The 20,000-nt window shown below is 48.9% G+C and overlaps 2 protein-coding genes across 2 annotated transcripts in view; one reads left to right on the forward strand and one right to left on the reverse strand.

Moving 5' to 3' along the window:
- The window catches only part of LOC143336034 (exostosin-1a), a 147,330-nt gene that overhangs the window by 121,011 nt on the left and 6,319 nt on the right, over positions 1 to 20,000 (forward strand). The window contains exons 6-10 of the mRNA XM_076755856.1: positions 2,649 to 2,768; positions 4,820 to 4,952; positions 7,224 to 7,342; positions 7,773 to 7,868; positions 16,166 to 16,255. Of these exons, the coding sequence (XP_076611971.1) occupies positions 2,649 to 2,768; positions 4,820 to 4,952; positions 7,224 to 7,342; positions 7,773 to 7,868; positions 16,166 to 16,255 (558 nt within the window). The remainder of the gene's footprint in view (positions 1 to 2,648; positions 2,769 to 4,819; positions 4,953 to 7,223; positions 7,343 to 7,772; positions 7,869 to 16,165; positions 16,256 to 20,000) is intronic.
- exoc8 (exocyst complex component 8) overlaps positions 7,828 to 20,000 on the reverse strand; it is an 87,254-nt gene continuing 75,081 nt past the window's right edge. Inside the window, exon 5 of the transcript XR_013078495.1 lies at positions 7,828 to 7,839. The gene's annotated coding sequence lies outside the window, so the exon portion shown is untranslated. The remainder of the gene's footprint in view (positions 7,840 to 20,000) is intronic.

Consider the following 20,000-nt stretch of genomic DNA (forward strand, 5'->3'; position numbering starts at 1 on the left):
CACCTGTTTGGAACATTCCACAGGTGAACAGGTGAGAGGATCATGGTTTGGTTTGAAAGGGGCATCCTGGAAAGACTCAGTCGGGTTTTGTTGAGGAATTAATGAAAACACAGAAGCAGGAGAAACGGTTTGAGCTCAGAGTGTTTTCTCTGAGTTCGTGTCGTCTGCTTTAACTCAAGACCGCCCGTTCATCAAACCGTGTTTAAACGTGACGTCTGAGGTTGCACATGTAACCTATGTGTGGCCTCACGAGCTGTGAACGGTGTCTCACCTGTGAAACACCTGGAGCGGGTGGACGACGCCTGGAAGCTGCTCAGTTTCCTCCTGCAGCACCGAGGCAGCGACAGTCAGCTGAACACCTGACAGAGACATTAAAGACACTAAAATGTCCAGATGAGATTTCATTATTTTGTGTGAACGACGGCAACAACCCACTGAAAGCAGAGCGATGAAGAGGAACACGTGTCTGATTGGTGAAGACGTCCTGGATGTTTGTCCTCTCCGTCCCCCTGTTCAACACATCGGAGCTCAACACCTGCTGAGAGCTGAGTCTCATTACTTTCAATTACATCACTGAACTACCTGCCTGTTTAATATGGAGACTTCCTGTTGCCCCTGTGGAGACGACACACACACACACACACACACACACACACACACACACACACACACACACACACTCACACACACACACACACACACACACACACACACACACACACACACACACACACACACACAGCACGCCCGCTGAGAAGCATAAACTCCATCAGAGTCGGTGGAGGGAGGAGAATTGAGCTGATTTGATTGTTGTTTATATTCCACCTCAGAGAGCCGAACAATTAAAGCTCTTCGCTGTCGACAAAGCGCCGTGACGTCAGCGGCGGCGGCGGCGCGTCCTCGTGCGTCCTCAGAGTCCTGCGAGCACGTGGGCTCTCCTGGAACCTGTCAGTGGTTTGTTCTGTGCGTCTCAGTCGTTGAAGAACCAGCTCGCTCACAGGACGGCGTGCTCTCTGCAGGCCTGTCCTCGTCCTCGGAGTGACCGGCGTCCGCTCCACCTCTCACTCTGTCATCATCTGTCCAGCTGAAGTATTGTCAGTGTATGAGCAGGACGGGCAGAGGGACATTGAGACAGCGCGTCTGTCCTGTGACGTCAGCTCTGTCAGACGCCGCCGTCACGACCTGCTCAGCCTCTGTGCTGCTGCCCTGCAGCTCAATGAGGATAAAACTGAAACCTTTCCTTCAGTTCGCTCTGTCTCACAGCTGCTGGACGGCAGAGACATTAGAGACGTGCGAGGACTCAGAATCTCTCTTTTCAAATGTATTTGCTGCTGTTCTCACTTTTCTGTAAATGTAGATGAACTGTCACAAGCAGTTTGAGGACGGCCTTGATTCAGTGTCAGCACCAAAGAACACGACAAAACGACTGAACTTAAAATCAGTCAAATAAATGCAAAAACCTCCACGAAGCTCAGCCTGACGCAGCTGCTCCTCCATCACATGACAGGCGCAGCCAATCAGCTCAGGGCTCAGAGTCTCAAACCCAAAGCTGATCCAGACCTTCGTCTCAGCTCTGCTCATCATCGGTCATGATGCCACCAGGAGGCTCCCTTGCTCCTAACGCGCCTCCTCTTTGGGGCTGCTCCTCCTCGGCTTCATTGTCAGTCTGAGCAGCTCGGCTCACGTCCGACCTCGTCAAGGAGGCGCTTTGTTTCTCTCAGCCTGAGCGTCGACACGGCGTCCTGCTCCACCTTCCTGCTCCGTCAGGACGTTTAGCTCCCCGCTCAGGCCGACGGGACCTCGTCTCCGTCCCATCCGTCTGCAGCGTCTCCCTGAGGACAGCTCCTGCTGCAGGCCGCGTGTCCTCCGTGACAATGTGAGCTGGGACCCGGGCTTGTCTCTGCTGCTCCAGGACCAGGATTTCAGGCTGACCTGCAGAGGCTGTGACAGACGAACGGGTTCAGGTTGATTCGTTGTCACATTTACAGTTTTATGGTAAATATTTATATTATCTTATTGTTCTTTTCCTGATCACATGAGCAGCAACACGTGGAACGATTGATGGACGGACGTGAAATGAACTGGTGATTCATTGATCAGGTCAGATGTCAAACATCTGTTCACTCCACGTGTTGAAGGAATCATCCCTGTGTGATGTGGGTTTGATGGATGAGTAACGAGCTGCAGGCGCAGGACGAGCGCAGCCATCGTTTCGAGGGAAAAATGTCAGGAGGCCGATCTTCATCATCGTCACAGTAACCAACAAAGAGCAGCTCCACTTGCTGCTGGAGGAGGTCGAAACAGTCACCAAACCCACAGAGGAAACAGATCCAGGATCAGTGACAGGTGGCGTTGGTGCTGCACGCTGGTGTTTCCCACCAGGTGTGAAGCAGCGTGAGAGACGGACAGCAGGTGGTTTGGTCTCGTGCTGTCCTGAGGACGAGCTGCGTGACGGACAGACAGACGTGGGAGCAGAAGCCCGAGTCGCTCTAATCTTTCCTGCGTGTCCACAAAATGACTTCTGCTTCCTCCACCTGTCTGCCCGGCTTTTCTCCTCCACCCCCCGTCATCCCCTCACGCTGCGCTCTTTAAAATCTAACTTAATCTGTCTCTCTGTCATTTTTGTCCTCCTGCTTTCCTTCCTCCAGGTTCCCTCCATTACCCGGTCTGTGAGCCATGACAGGATCCTGGCTCTCCGCCAGCAGACCCAGTTCCTCTGGGACGCCTACTTCTCTTCTGTAGCCAAAATCGTCTTAACGACTCTGGAGGTAAGATTGAAAAAGTGGTCTTAGAGGGAGTTTTGGATTTAGTTTTGTCAGGAGAGCTTTATTTTAATCAAGCGGGCGGCCGCGCCGCCGGCTACACATCACCTCCGAGATAAACCGAGAGAGAAATCTTCCTCCAGCCGTCAGTTTGGAGCGTTTGTATCCAGACGAGGTTCACCGACTGCGGCTCGTCTTTCCACGAACGTCCTGCTTGGTGCTGCTCAGAGGAAACACACAGTGTTCTCACAGTGACAGCAGAGCTCTGCTGAAGTTACCGGGCCTTGTTTCTCTTGCTCAAGGGCACCTCAGAAGTCTGTTTCGATGGCGTGTTTTCAGCTCAGTCTTACTGTCAGACGTCAGGTCGTCCAACACTTTCTGTCCTGTTAAATTCAACCTCGCAGTCCAACACGTCAACCCTCGAGCTCCAGACCGGAGGCCGCCGCGCTTTGGTTTCACGTCCTGAGGACACACGTAGCTGTGTCTGTGGGACAGACAGGAAGTGAGACAAACACACTGAACACCTTTAATTAAACTGCTCCGCTGCAGGCAGCGTGAGTCCGGACAGACTGGTTAGAGGAGGCGACGCCACGAGGCGCTAATTCTAGCTTTCTCTTAAAATCACAGACAAAACAAGACCTCAGCGACACCGTTAAATGGCCGCCGCTAGCAGGGGATGAAATCAGACAGAAGCCCACTGACAGCAGAGCACGGCTGGCCAGATGTGCGAAGGACTCAGAGCCAGCACGCCGCCGCGCTAAATGGGTGAAATGAGGCGTTGTTGATAACTGTAGTGTCCCACATACTGTGAGCCTGACAGTTGGTATCAGGAGGTGTGTGTGTGTGTGTGTGTGTGTGTGTGTGTGTGTGTGTGTGTGTGTGTGTGTGTGTGCATTAAAGAGCTGGCTTTAAGTGCCAAGCCAATTCTCCACAGACCAGCAGCTCTGGATCAGAGAGAAAAAAGAAAAGCAGCATGTCTGAAAGCGTCTTTATTCTCATCACGTCTGTTTATTTACATCCAGATTAAAGTGAAAGTGGAGCCCAAAATGTTCAAAACACGTTCAATGAATGAGAGTGATCAGCTGTGTCGCTGCACACGGTGCATGTGTGGAGCCATTGTTCTACGAGATGTCTCAGAAGGTTCCAGATGAAGACGAGATCAGAGAGGATTTATTTTCCCTTCCTCATTCATGTCTTTAATTGCAGTCAGTCTACTGGCTGTGAAACAGAGATGCCAGTGATGAGGCCTGAAGATCTCTTCTTCTGCAGTCAGCACCGAGCGCGTGGAGCCGTCGCACCGTCTGCTGGTTCGTTCAGCAGTTTACTGGATCCGTGACGCGTTGACAGAAAAGTGGTGAAGCTCATGAGTTTCCTCGTCAATGAGACGTTTTCGTGCTCAGTCCCATAAAAGCTCGTTCCGAGTGCGACGAGGCCGCCGTGACCGTCCCTCGGGACAGAGCACGGACGCTGTGAGGTCACATCAGTCCTCTTCTGGCTTGTTGCTGAGACGTTTGGTCCAGCAGCAGGTTGAAGGCGTGTCGTCGGGCGTCCCTGGCGCCTCCTGGCCTTTGGTAACATGGATGGACGAGATTAGCTCGGTCGCTAATGGACTCCTCGTGTTGGGAGGCGGCTGATGTGTCTGAGGTCTGAACAGCCGACGCAGCTCGTGCAGCCTGTTCGCTGCGTCTGCGTCGAATCTCAGAGCATCAAGTTTTCATGAACCAAAACAAAAAGCGTCTTTGTTTTCATCTTTGTGGCGTTTTGAAGGTCGGACTGTTTCTTTAACGGGTTCATTTAGTTTGCGAAGCAGCAGAAGTTTGACACTGAGCTCAGTTCACTGAATCCAGAGAATGAAGGAAGTTATTAAGCACAGCTTTGTCTTTGTTCTCCTCCTGTCACACCTCCTCCACCTCCTCCCCTTCGCCTCCTCTTGTCTTTGTGTTTCTGTCTTTCTCATGTCATCTTCGTCTTCGTCCTCAAACCCGTCCTCTGCTGCTCGTCTTCCTCCTCTCACGCTGTCTTCCTCTTGCTGTCCTCCCTCTGCGTCTTCCATCCAGATCATCCAGGACCGCGTGGACTCCCATGTGTCCAGAAACCGCCTGTTGTGGAATTCCCTCCCCGGGGGTCTCTATGCACTCCCCCAGTACTCGTCGGACGCCGCCCAGTTCCCTTTTTACTACACCGTTCTGGGTAAGTGTTCACCGAGGTGGAAGCCAGACAAACGTTTGACTTCACTGAACTTGATTTTGGATGTTTGACTCTGGTTTCTGTGGTGATTTAATCAGAGCAGATGTGACACGCAGCTCGTGGAGGCAGTTAAGGTACTTTGAACCCCGCAGCGTCGTTTCCATGTCTTAATTACTTCAGTCTGAATCACATGTGAACACACGGACTGCAGACTTTCACTCTTTGAGAGGGAAACATGGTCTCTGAGTCACTGTGAGTCCATGAATTCATTCACAAATCGTGACACACCACACACGATCAGCACACGCATGGTACATATGATCAGAATCCAGAAGAACAGTCACATCTGTTGATTTTTTTTTTTCATTTTTTAACGTTACAGTGAGGCTGGACGTCTCTTTCTGTGTCGGTGAGACGCTGTTTCTGGATGTTGGACATAGAAAACATATCAGAGAGCAAACATGAAGCTCCCCCTTCGCTCTGCGTATCTGCTGCTGATTAAAAGAAGGAAAATGTCCGCCGTGATGGAAGCAGCTCATGTCGTCCTGCTGCTGAAGCTGAAAGCTGCGGGCTGTGTGTGTGTTTGTATACGTGGGTGTGTGCAGATATTCATGCAGGCTGGAAGTCAGATCGATGTTTGTCTTCCTCTCAGGGAAGGAGGGATGGAAGGAGGGATGGAAGGAGGGATGAGGCGGCTGCAGTACGCAGTGTTTCAGCTGCTGCAGTCAGCCTCAGCCTCACTCTGCCTCCTCCTCTGACCTCTGACCAGAAGCTGCTGCAGCTTCTGACCACAACCCTGAATAAGTTTGACTCTCTGCTCGTACGCTGGACGAGCATCGTGAGGGACGGCTCGAGCAAAGCGGACGCTCCCGGTTTTCATGTGGTGTCCTGCAGCTGGACACCAGTGAGTCCCACACTGAAGCTAAAGTCCGTCAGCTGTTTCCTCTTAGTTCATGATTCACACTGATACTGTTGATACTGATTATGAATAAAAGTCAAGGTGGCAGAGCTCTCTCCATGAGCGCGTGGAGGAAACACGAGGACCGATCCCGTTCCCGTGACCCCACAAGGGCAGACCTCCTGCTTCCATAAATACCTCTAAGCCCACCTGAGAGGGCCGGCCGGGGGCCCGGTGTCAGAGAGATGGATGGAGCAACACTAAAGAGCACTCTGGCTCCACTTGGCCATGAGGACGGATATTCCCCGAGTCCCAGACCCAGCCGGCACTCACGTGTCCTGAGCTGCCGTTTCTCTGAGCGTTCCCGCGTCGCCTCGGTTTACCGATCAGCGTCGACCTTTTCGCCGTCTGACTCAGCAGTTTCCCTCAGCTCCACGGGGTGAGTCAGCGTCTTTCAGCTCGTTCCTCCAGAGCACAGAGCAGCATTAAGCTGCTGAGAGGCAGATCTTTCCCTCAGGAGCTGGTGGAGACCAAAACAGAGCTCAAAGGACAGTCAGATGTTTAAAAATGCGACCGCTGGCGAACAAGCTCACCTTCACGTGTCATCGCGTTTCCGCCTGCTCTGCTGCTCAACAACATCATTCACACAAACATGTGCATCATGTGATCGTTCTGAAATGAAGACATAAATACGATGATTTAGAAAGTCTGTGAGCAGGTTTCCCATCATTCCCATGGGCAGCGCGTGTGTGCGTGAAAAGTCTCATTTAAACCTGATTATTGTGAGTCAAAGTGTCCTGATGTCCCTCGATCCTCGAGGATTAAATCACCACAGAAGCTTCTTCTTCTTTGTTTCATCTCAGGTGTGCTAATCACATCGTTCTCACATGAGTGTCACCTGTTTCCTCACCCCCACTCACCTGTGGTGCCGTCACGCCGGGCGCTGGGACCATTTATCAAAGGCCGTAATTCAAAGTTTGGTTCCACTTCATTTGTTTTCTGAGTAAAGTGCAAAAAGAACAGTAACAAACACGAGCTGCTTTTAGAAAATACGATTCCTCCTTTATCAGAACAAATCGGCACGTTTCACAGTTCGCTGGAGGAGACACCGAGAGTCCAGTCTGCGATTGGACGTGTTTACTCACGCTCGGTCATGTGGACCGGGGGTCTGTGTCCTGTCAGGGAGATTGATGAGGGGCGGGCGCGGCGCCGAGCGCCTGCGACCACGTCAGCGTTCTGGAGCTTTATGGAGAGCTGCACCTGCACGAGTGTGTGCAAAAGACCTAACTACAGTTTACCCATGACACCTGAGCTGTGTGTGTGTGTGTGTGTGTGTGTGTGTGTGTGTGTGTGTGTGTGTGTGTGTGTGTGTCCAGGTAAGAGCCCCTCGCAGCAGTTCACAGCTGTCGTCCACACGGTGACCCCCCTGCAGGCCCAGCTCTCCCCCGTGGTGAAGCTCATCATCGCCGTAGCCAAGTCCAAGTTCTGTGCACAGGTGGGCAGGTGTGATCACCTGGATCTGTTACTCTGCTTCTCCTTTTCTTTCCTCCATCCTCCTCTTCCTCCTCTCAGCAGGATTTTAGAGTGGTGGGGTTTTCAGACTTTGTCGTAGGTGATTGAATGTTCCAGTAACAGAGGACCTTTTGTGTATGGTACCTTTGTTCTCATGCAGTTGCAGCAGTTTTGTCAAAATGTTCTGAATTTTTCTCTGAATTCCAAACTTTTAGCCGTATTCTGGTTTCCTCTGGTCACAGCAGCCTTCACACTCTGCTGCACTGACACCACTGTGGGTCTTTATCCACTGTCCTGCTCATGAAACGACAGAGTTGAGGAAGCTTCTCTTCTGTGTGTTCGTGCACAAACTCAGCCGTAATGGTGCTGATGTTACATAACCTGAGCCGCCTCCGTGTGTGTTTCCTGTGCAGATCGTGGTTTTATGGAACTGCGACAAGCCTTTACCTCCCAGGAACAAGTGGCCCTCCACCAGCGTGCCTCTCACCGTCATCGAAGGACAGACCAAGGTAACAGCTGCCGGCTTTTTGCGTCCATTATGGATTAAAATGCTCTTTGTTGCAGCAGTGAAAACATTTGTGTCGTCTTTCTAAAACACGTCGGCTCTGAGGTAGAAAGGTTGGAGGTTTGCAGACATTAACCAGCACAAATCCAAACTTTAAGACTCCACAAAGGTGAAAAGAGGCGACAGAGATGAGGAACTCGAAGCGTTTCCATCACTTTCCTGGAAAACACCTGCAGGACTTTAAGCATGCGTTCATATCCTGAGGAACGTCACACGGACCAAACAGACACGCCTCATCCATGCTGTTTGACGCTGAACACGTTTAAGAAGAGGAAGCTGCTCTCAGATCAGTCTGCAGCGTCCAGCTTTGACCTCAGAGAAATCAGTGAAATGTGCTGTTCAACCTGGACGTCGGCGCTGTCGAGACCGGAAACCGTCCTGTTCTGTGAGTTTCACTGTGATCTCAGGGAGGAATTATTAGCGTCACTTCATGATAAATGATTCAGGAAATGAAGCAAACACCCTTGAGGATGCCAGATGTTCACTCCCTCATGTGCTGTTATTATATTAAAAGCCAGAAAAACTGCAGTGGACCCTGATGAAGACTCACTGAGGCTGAACTCCATCAGTCAGCTTCGTCTCTTCACGCTCACCCTCAGCTGATTCTGCACCAGGTGGCGCTCCAACGTACCCGCTTTGATCCTGTTGTTTGATTGGCCCTGGTTTTGGACGCCTGTGATGGCGCTGTGTTCGCAGCTCGCCGGCTTCAGTTGAGTCAAAGGTCAAAGGTCAAAGGTCGACAAGATAAGATAGGATAAGATAAGATAAGACAAGATAAGACAAGATAAGATAAGACAAGATAAGACAAGATAAGACAAGACAAGATAAGATAAGACAAGATAAAAGAAGATAAGATGGAGTTTTATTGATCCCATGTTAACATTCGCCTCCCCATCAGGGAATCGAAACGCAGTCTTCCACGTGCCAGATGGACACACTGTCCACTGTCCACTGTCCTAAATCCCAAGAAATGAGCAGTCAGGTGGGACAGGTGGAGACGCTCACACCTGGAATCCACATCAGTTCTTAAAGTACTTAATGATAATAATACTTAATATTGACAATAATAAACTTTATTGGTATCACTTTTCTGAACAGTGTGGTCTCATCTGAGTCCCAGTCAGGTGAGTTCAAAGGCCCCATCAGCCTCACAGGTGTTTCCAATTATTTCAGCTCATTTAACACTGTGTGTGTGTGTGTGTGTGTGTGTGTGTGTGTGTGTGTGTGTGTGTGTGTATGTGCGTGTGCATGTGTGTGGTTCTGGCATCTCTCTGACTGTTTCCTGTTAGTTTTGACACACCTGTTCAGGTGGAAAAATTCACACCTTCTCCATTTTTCCCTCAAATGAACGTGAGAAGACATGACTCGTTCAGGGTGAACACCTGCGTTTTAATTGGCTACCTGCCTGAGGTCTGTCCAGGTCTCCGCTCTCACAGCAGACACTGTGACCGTGGACACGTTGGACATGGACGATGACAGGACGGACACTGTGACCGTGGACACGTTGGACGTGGACGATGACAGGACGGACACTGTGACCGTCTTCACGGTGGACGTGACGATGACAGGACGGACACTGTGACCGTCTTCACGGTGGACGTGGACGATGACAAGACAGACACTGTGACCGTGGACACGGTGGACGTGACGATGACAGGACGGACACTGTGACCGTCTTCACGGTGGACGTGGACGATGACAGGACGGACACTGTGACTGTCTTCACGGTGGACGTGGACGATGACAGGACGGACACTGTGACCGTCTTCACGGTGGACGTGGACGATGACAGGATTTGATTTGATGTGACAGTAAAAACAATCTGAGTGTGAAAGTTTCCATCTCAAGTTAAAATCTTTTCCTGAATTGGAAATAAAATGTAAATGAATAAAATAAAAACTAAAACAATAACAACAATATTTCACATCATGAGATCATTTTACCTTTTTGAGCCTTGAAAAGTGAAAACAAACATATAAACAGATTGACGAGAGACGAGAGACGCAGCTCACGTTAGCGCAGAGAGCAGGTCTCACTCGAGTCCACCTGGATCCAACGTCAGCTTACACACACGCACACACACATGCGCGCACACACGCACACACACACACACGAACGCACACACTCACTCACACACACGCACGCACGCACGCACACACACACACACGCCAACCTGTTTGTGGTCTAATTGCTTCTGTTTGTTTTCATGTAAATATTCAGTCCTTGAAATACAAGAACGATGTTTCCACTGGTGACAGTAAAAGAGGGTGTGTGTGTGTGTGTGTGTGTGTGTGTGTGTGTGTGTGTGTGTGTGTGTGTGTGTGTGTGTGTGCTGGTATCCAGCAGCGTCTGTGCTCCTGTAATTAGTCATGTGGTATATTGTCGTGTATCAGACAGATGCTCTTCAGTGTGTTTCCTTCCAAACGCTCGCTGTGTTTGTTCCCACTGTAATAACTCCACACACACACACACACATACACACACACACACACACACACACACACACACACACACACACACACACACACACACAGGCAGTGTGTGATTTGGCTCCTCACAGAGCAGCAGCAGAGTAATTTGCTGTTGGTTATGAGTGGATGTACTCTGTAACACTGAGTGGATCCACTCCATCAACAAGCTTTTCCTTCCTCTCTGTTTCCTTCCTTCTTCTCTCTGTTTCCTTCCTTCTCTCTGTTTCCTTCCTTCTTCTCCCTGTTTCCTTCCTTCTTCTCTCTGTTTCCTTCTTCTCTCTGTTTCTTTCCTTCTTCTCTCTGTTTCCTTCTTCTCTCTGTTTCCTTCCTTCTTCTCTCTGTTTCCTTCCTTCTTCTCTCTGTTTCCTTCTTCTCTCTGTTTCCTTCCTTCTTCTCTCTGTTTCCTTCTTCTCTCTGTTTCCTTCCTTCTTCTCTCTGTTTCCTTCCTTCTTCTCTCTGTTTCCTTCTTCTCTCTGTTTCTTTCCTTCTTCTCTCTGTTTCCTTCTTCTCTCTGTTTCCTTCCTTCTTCTCTCTGTTTCCTTCTTCTCTCTGTTTCCTTCCTTCTTCTCTCTGTTTCCTTCTTCTCTCTGTTTCCTTCTTCTCTCTGTTTCCTTCCTTCTTCTCTCTGTTTCCTTCCTTCTTCTCTCTGTTTCCTTCTTCTCTCTGTTTCTTTCCTTCTTCTCTCTGTTTCCTTCTTCTCTCTGTTTCCTTCCTTCTTCTCTCTGTTTCCTTCCTTCTTCTCTCTGTTTCCTTCCTTCTTCTCCCTGTTTCCTTCCTTCTTCTCTCTGTTTCCTTCTTCTCTCTGTTTCTTTCCTTCTTCTCTCTGTTTCCTTCTTCTCTCTGTTTCCTTCTTCTCTCTGTTTCCTTCCTTCTTCTCTCTGTTTCCTTCTTCTCTCTGTTTCCTTCCTTCTTCTCTCTGTTTCCTTCCTTCTTCTCTCTGTTTCCTTCTTCTCTCTGTTTCTTTCCTTCTTCTCTCTGTTTCCTTCTTCTCTCTGTTTCCTTCTTCTCTCTGTTTCCTTCCTTCTTCTCTCTGTTTCCTTCTTCTCTCTGTTTCCTTCCTTCTTCTCTCTGTTTCCTTCCTTCTTCTCTCTGTTTCCTTCTTCTCTCTGTTTCCTTCCTTCTTCTCTCTGTTTCCTTCCTTCTTCTCTCTGTTTCCTTCTTCTCTCTGTTCCTTCCTTCTTCTCTCTGTTTCCTTCCTTCTTCTCTCTGTTTCCTTCTTCTCTCTGTTTCCTTCCTTCTTCTCTCTGTTTCCTTCCTTCTTCTCTCTGTTTCCTTCTTCTCTCTGTTTCTTTCCTTCTTCTCTCTGTTTCCTTCCTTCTTCTCTCTGTTTCCTTCCTTCTTCTCTCTGTTTCCTTCTTCTCTCTGTTTCCTTCCTTCTTCTCTCTGTTTCCTTCCTTCTTCTCTCTGTTTCCTTCTTCTCTCTGTTTCCTTCCTTCTTCTCTCTGTTTCCTTCCTTCTTCTCTCTGTTTCCTTCTTCTCTCTGTTTCCTTCCTTCTTCTCTCTGTTTCCTTCCTTCTTCTCTCTGTTTCCTTCTTCTCTATGTTTCCTTCCTTCTTCTCTCTGTTTCCTTCCTCTCTTCTCTGTTTCCTTCCACTCATTTTTATCAGGTCATTTACACCTTTTTATAAAATATTGCATTTCATGCTTTTAAATTAACTTGTTAATATTCCACAAGTCTTGGTACCTGAAGGAGGAAACGGGTTGTTTTCCTTCATGTTAGGAAATGAAACACGTCCATGCACACTGATGTTAGTATTGTAGGGGACATTCTGATTGGATGTCCTGTTGTCCAGTGAGACATGCGGGACGTTGCTCAGGTTTCAGGAGCGTCCTCTCAGCACGCTGCGTTCAGGTCGTCCATCACTTTGTGCTGTAAACAAACCAACTGGCCAGCAGTCAAGATTACAGATACTCACATTACAGATACTGAAGTACCTTGACTGCAGTACTTGTACAGTAAATGTACACCCCAGCCCTCAGCGAATCAGCATCATCCTGAGCTGAAATGACTTCCTGATGATGAAGCTCACAGTGAGGATGACTGCTGCGATCAGCTTCCTCGGAGCTCGAGGTTCTGCTGGCGAAGCTTTTATGAGCCGCGCGTCGATATGACCAAAGAGTGACCTATGGACTCCCGCTGTCACGCTTAATGTGTCCACCCCCATCAATCAGCGCGCCTGCACTCTGAATTCTGTATTGATAAGTTAATCTTCAGCATTGATCCTGACTCCTTTAAATTATGGCAAAGGAGCATGAAAGTGAAGAGTTCAAAGGTCAAGTCGGGCCTGATGTTGAAGCCTGATGGAGCAGCAGAGGGAGCACAGGAGTGATGGTCCGATGGAAACGTCCTGTGCTTCATTTTCTTTGTCCTGGAGACACTTTCCTCTGCAGGCGTCATGTTCTCTTCATGTTCTCTGCACATCATGTCAGCACGTGTGTGGTCGTGCAGATCTGTGGAGTCGACGTGTTTTTGGTTTGTCAAAGAAATGAAAATGAGCATCGAGTCGAGTCTGACATGTTTTTATCCTCTAAAACTGTTCTGATCAAATGATCGAACAGCTTAACCACGAAGCAGACGAAGCAGAGTGATGTCACTTTGTGTCCACCTGGTGCTTCTAAAGTCCTTGTAGCTCTGCTTGGCTCTCCACCAATCAGCTCGTTAGATGATCTTCCTGCACCGGCTCAGCTCAGGTGAGGCAGGTGATCTTCAGAGGGTTCATAACAAACAGCCGTCTGCTGCGACTGGAAATGAGGTTAATGAGACCAGTGAGAGTGGGAGGTGGAACCTGAGGCCTGAGACCTGATCCTGGACCTGCGTGTGCTCAGATCCACGTTTGATTCGGTCCAGCAGATCCAGGCTGTGGGTTTCCAGGTCATTTCAGGCTCAGGCACAAACGTTTGGACCCTGAAGACCTAAAAAAAAAAAAAAAAAAGCTGTGGCTGTAAAACGGAAACAAAGAGCTGAAATGTTCTTAAACAGAGCTGAGAGTGTTGATGAGTCTCTGCAGGTTCATTACAAAGACAGACTCCTCTCACTTCGCTGGAGGCCATTTTTAAGTTAGTGCAGCTTTAAATCAAACGCCTGTCAGCTGCGACGCAGCGCGGCGTCCTCATGTAAATCAAATAAAGACTGAAAGAGTGAAGAGCTTTTAGTGCCTTCATTTCTACACCAGTGATGAGAGACCGTCCTCAGCCTGTGATGGAGCTGCAGAGAGCCGTGTGATCTCTGACTTCTCACTGTAATTCACAGACGTCCAGATAATCTGTGACATGAAGACAGACTGGAAACCTCCAGAGAAGCAGCAGGAGTCACGTACAAAGTGTAGAGAGAGGAAATGGGTGGAAGGAGAGTGACAGAGATAAGGTCGAGACCATTGAACAGCCAGTGGGAGCTAATCTCTGTCCAGAGGCAGAAAGGCATCGACACCAGCCCGAGGGAGGCGGGGGGTGATGGGAAGGAGGCGGGGGTCACTCACACAGGTGCAGCCATCATGAGGTTTGAAGATCTGTACTGATGTTAACTGGACTGCAAGTGCTGATGGGAAATATTTGAAGCCGGTAATGAGAGAACAAGGGACCATTTTTAATGTGTCTCACAGCATCTCGTCCATCCGGGAAACTGCTGTGTGACTCCCCGTCAGCCTGAAAGATGATGTTAAACTGCTTTAGCGGTTTAAAAATGATGAGAATCAACATGACAAATGTAAATAAACAGGAGTGTGCAGCCATGTTGGCGCCTGTGAGGCCCGACAAACAGCTAATGTCAACATGCTAACATGCTCATATCATGGCAACGTGTTCGCAGCGACGTGCTAACATGAGACCAAGATCACCATGTTAGTTAGCATAGCAACATGCTAACATGCTCATATCATGGCAATGTGTTCACAGCGACGCGCTAACATGAGATCATCATGTTAGTTAGCATAGCAACATGCTAACATGCTCATATCATGGCAATGTGTTCATAGCAACCATGCTAACATGAGACCTTGATCACAGTGTTAGTTAGCATAGCAACATGCTAACATGCTCATATCATGGCAACGTGTTCACAGCGACGTGCTAACATGAGACCAAGATCACAGTGTTAGTTAGCATAGCAACATGCTAACATGCTCATATCATGGCAATGTGTTCACAGCGACGCGCTAACATGAGATCACCATGTTAGTTAGCATAGCAACATGCTAACATGCTCATATCATGGCAATGTGTTCATAGCAACCATGCTAACATGAGACCTTGATCACAGTGTTAGTTAGCATAGCAACATGCTAACGCTTGCTTCTTAGCGTTTAACACAAAGTGCAGCAGAGGCTCATGGGAAGGCTGTTCATTTTGTTTTAACTGAAGTATCAGAGAGTCAAACTTTGACCCAATAAAGATGAAAAGTCAGGTGATTGAGTGGAACCAAATATTGATGATATGATGAAAGAGCGAAGAGAGAAAACCCTTTGATGGACGACCTGAAGGATGCTGGGAAACGTCCGGATATCTCCACGAAGACGGCGATGATGTGTGTGCGTTCTGCATATGTTTCTTCTTCTTCATGCAAATCTTTGAGCTGCTGAATTAATTAGACTCAGGCCATTAGTCCAGGATGAATGCAGTGGATTATTAGGCTAATTCATTACAGCCAATTACAGCATGATGGTGGTTCTCGTAAGAAAGCCGAGCGAGTCTCAATACTCCGAGCGCCATCCTCACTGAGCTAATTGCTGCCTGCTGATTATGCGGCATCCATCCAAAGAAAACACAGTCTCTCACTTTAAGCACTGATTAAATGTGTTTTTCTGTGGCGCTCTCAAGTAATTGGGGGAATTTAAGGGATTTGTGTTCAAATGTGTTTGATGTGATGCTTAATTTCTTGATGAATGTGCGCTGACTCATTAAGCTGCGATGGAAGTCGACGTTAACCTCGCAGATATTTGTGGTCTTACTCTGCAGAATAAGCCTCTTAATATCAACCCTGAGGCTGTGAGTTCAGTCTGCTGTGTCTCACACAGTGAATCCATGTTAGATGTCAGCGCGGAGGTTCACCTCAGCTCCACAAGGTTTAGTCGATCAACACAAAATGGAGAATTACAGTTTTTCTCCACCTTCAGACCAGCTGACGGAGCTCCAGGTGGAGCTGAAGAACCAGGTTCTCCAGTTTGTTTGTTCACGGATCCTGAAGGTTCAGCCTTTAGTTTGTGTCTTTCATGTTCCTTCACGTTGTTGGAGGTCCACAAACGGCCTCAGGTGAACAGGAAGCTGCGTCTGGACAACGTAGCTGCCGTACATTCGACATGTTCGAGCGTGGTGACGTGTTTTGACTGTGTGTGTGTGTGTGTGTGTGAGAGAGAAACACAGTGATAAACACACTGTTTCCTAGCGAGGTGCGTTTCCATTGGCCGACTGAGAGCATGGCCTCTCTGAGTCGGAGCTGACAGAAGGCAAACATCAGTTTCTTCTTCCTTCTGTACGAGCTGAATAATTCAGGCTAATTGGTGGGTTTGAGCAGCAGCCTCTGTGGCTGATGGATGGAGATCTACGAGCCACCTTAAACCTGAAGAGAGCCGGCTGATCGATGACGCGCTGCAGGCTCACACGCTCTCTCATTGGCTCATTGGACGTTTCATCCATCTGAAGCTCTTCAGTGGTTTTAAGATGTGAGCGTGAGGCTGCAGCTCGTCATGAAAGCAGCGTCTGATTGGATGGATATTGATAACCTGAACATTGGTATTGATAAAGTCACGTTGTCCGTCCTCTCTGTGTCTCTCTTCAGACGATGAGCAGTCGTTTCTTCCCTCACGACGTCGTCCTCACCGATGCCGTCCTCAGTCTGGATGAAGACTCGGTTCTCTCGACCAATGAGGTGAGTCACTGACGACTTATCAACAAAATGAGGGGAGACGTCCTCAGTCTCCAGAGACAAAGCCACCAAAACACCTTTATCAGACATCTGAGCCTGAATGAATCAAAGCAGCTCGCCTCTCGACGGCTGCACCCTTCATACGTCAACCTGTTGTGATCAGAAACATTATCTCTTCACTGAAATCACTGACCGTTCGCTAACACGCTAACTGCTAACAGACCTGTCTGTCCGCGCAGCACACGAGTTTCAGTGCTGCTGAGCTTTGATGATGAGCTCCGCCTTTAAAGGACGATTCCAAAGACATCCGACGACGTGAATGAGACGAGCAGGAAGTTTAGCAGAGCAGCGAAGTCAGTACTGCCAACATGGCGTCCTTTTAACTTTACCAGGAGAGAGGAGAGGAAGGGGATGAGGAAAGGAGAGTAGGAAAGAAGAGGGAATCGTGAAAAACAAAGAGTTTCTGTCTGTATCACGATGGAAACACAAATCAGAAAGCAGCGAATCGTCTGAAGCTTCGTCAATGAAGGAAATAAAGTTTCTGATCGATTCTTTAAAAAACTCTCTGAAACGAAAACAGGCCAGTAAGATCTTTACGTTTAGGTCTGATGTGTGTGATCAGATTTCTATGATCAGTCTGACTCAGAGCTTTGATTTGAAAAGCACTGAATACAAACCCATTAAACCAGTCATGATTGAGTTCAGTGTTCAGCGTGTGCGTTTTTATCTTGAATCACAGTTTCCTCATTGAAAACGACTCCTTCACTTCCAGTTTAAGACACACAAAAACCAGTTTTTTGAACTTGCATACTTTTAAGCCCGAGGCAGTGAGACGATGAGGACCGGCTCATCTGCGATGCTAAATGAGTGCTTCTGCCTTGAGAGTCACTACGAGCGCAAACCTGGTTTCCCTTCAGCGTTCAGCCAGTAAAAGCTCGATCCATAATGGATCGAGAGGCCCGATGAGCCCGAGAGAGCCGATATGTCTTTAAACTGGGAGATGTTTTATTGATGGGAGCGAGTCGATGCTCACCTTTTCTACGCTGACGGGATCACAATTACTCTTTATGGGGATACAATTTGTGCCGCAGCGATACGAGCGAGTTTGTACAACTAAACTTTTATGGGCCCACGGCTTGTTTTATGAAAAGGAGAGGAGGAGGAGGAGGAAGATGTCAGAGGGAGGAATCGTAAAGAGGAAGTGGAGCGATGCTCTAATTGCCCTTTAACACGGCGACGGGATTTATTGAAAGGAGACGAAATATGTCAAGTGAGTGAAAATGTGCAAGAGAGACGCTTTTAATGGACTTTTCATATTCTAATACCTCAGCGGAAGAACGGCTGTGCCAATTTCATAATGACATTGTTTCAGCTCATTAAATGTATGATTATTCCGTGAAGAGAGATTAGAGCAGGAATACGAGTGGAAAAACCTGACAAAGCTTTTGTCTCTCATTGGCCGGCCAAGCGTGCTGCTGCGTCCTGCCCTTTGGAAGACATTTCCAATATGGCGGGTGTGGAAATCGTTCTTCAGCGGCCGTGGAGTCGTCGCTGGTCCTCTTCCCGTTCAGGGTTAAGGCCGAAACGAGTTTCCTCTGCAGATGAGGTGAGGAGCTCAGACGTCCAGAGGGAGCTCGCAGGAGAGCCGCTGCTCCTGTGCATCAGAGGGCTGAGGTGGCTCAGAGACCTGATCAGGATCCTCCTGGGCCCAGGGTCGAGCCAGAACACCCTCCAGGAGGGGCTGGACGACGGATGGACGGATGGACTCTCGAAGTCAGCATTCAACCATTCACACACACACATTCATACACTGGCGGCCGGGAATCGAACCGCCGACCTTCTGATTGATGGAGGACCGCTCGACCTGCTGAGCCACAGTCAGAACAGGATGATCACATCCTGTCCGTCCAAAACTACAACACTACGAGATGTTGGACTGACATGAAGGACTAAACCATGTCTGTGTGCGGGGGTGTTGGACTGGTCCATCATCTGATGTTCTGTGCTGATCTTTGGTCTGCTGTGTGTGTGGAAGGCAGAGCAGTTAGTTATGGAGATGCCTGAAACATCCGAAAGAGTCCCAGAAGAGGGCGGGTGAAGACGTCCCTCACAGCACGCTGAGCACCTGACGACAACAGCTAGAATCCAAAGGTGTTTCACACCTGCCTCAGGGCGGACCTCACATCCCTGCTGCTCGTCTCCAGCCACGCCGAGACTTCTGGTCAAACTTCACCAAAGCTGCAGCGCCGCTGGATCCAAACGAGACGTGTTCCGCACTTTCATCCCCCTGAAGTCAGATGGAGGCTGACAGTGAACGCACCGCGCAGGCTTCACTTCACCGGGACCAAACAAAGAAAAACAGTGAAAACGCAGAACGCAGCGCTCCGTCACGGCGAGGGAGGAGGGTGGAGGCGACGCCGCTCCTCCTCAGCTCACAACATTTGGACGCGTTAAACCCAAATGTCGAGAGAGATTTGTGACGGATCTGTCGCTGGATTGACCTCTGCTTCCCGGATCAGTGTCGGCCTTGTACAATCTATTAGTATGTATCACACACACACACACACACACACACACACACACACACACACACACACACACACTGTTCAACTTCCAGTCCTGCCTTGAATTCCTCTGTCAGATCAAGCCTCTGTTTCAAACCGTGATTCAGACCGACAGATTAGGAGAGCAGAGAATCTGGGGTCTGTCAATCTCACACACACACACGCACACACGCACACACACGCACACACACGCACACACACACACACACACACACACACACACACTGTTTCCATCACTTGTGGGGACAGCACACAGACTAACATTAATTTTCTGGAGACTTAAAGTTATGAGGTCCAAAATTTTGCCCCCCACAAACTTAAAGTAAAACAAGCACGCACACACACACACACACGCACACACACACGCACACACACACGCACACGCACACACACACACACACACACACACACACACACACACACATGTCATTTCACATTAAGTTTAAAGAGCCTTTTAATCTCAGAAGGCAAAATTATATTTGCATGATATCATTAATCCTTCAGCACTGACACACCTCACATACAAGCACATGTCTCACACACACACACACACACGCACACACACACGCACACACACACACACACACACACACACAGCTGACACGTCCGTTCATCAGGGGCTGCGCTGACGATGGCAGCTCCAACCTTTCTCTCGGCTTAGCGCCGGTGCTTTGCAGTAATTGCTCACGCGATTCATGACAGAAGCCGCGAGGTATCGCTAAAGAACATCCACTTTCAGCCCCCCCCCCCGCTCGGTCTCTCCGCCTCTGCTGTTCTGGTAATTAATTTCCTCCCTCGGCTCCTGAGGAGGTGTCCGTCTGTGCGTGTTACCAGGTATTTCATTATGTGCTGATCCCTTATTCTCCGCTGTGTCTGGCTGCACGTCTCAGTGGTGTTTCTGAATTCAAGAGAGGCTCGAGCTCCTTCAAGGACGCCAGGAGCTCCAGACAGCTCCTCATTTCTCCTTCACTGGAGGCGCAGGGAGGCGATATGCAGCTCCAGAAGCCACCTCAGCACTGAAGAAGCATTCATGATGTGTGAGCTGGAGGTGAGCACCATTAAAAAGCAGCAAAAAGGTTCGAATGTCCTAAAATCCTCCATCAGTGTAACTCAACACTTCCTGCAGCTCCTTCACAATAAAAGCCATAATCTGCCTTTTTCATTGAGGTGCTTTTACACTGAAG

Source organism: Chaetodon auriga, chromosome 18, assembly GCF_051107435.1.
Source record: "Chaetodon auriga isolate fChaAug3 chromosome 18, fChaAug3.hap1, whole genome shotgun sequence".
Classification (NCBI taxonomy): Eukaryota; Metazoa; Chordata; class Actinopteri; order Chaetodontiformes; family Chaetodontidae; genus Chaetodon; species Chaetodon auriga.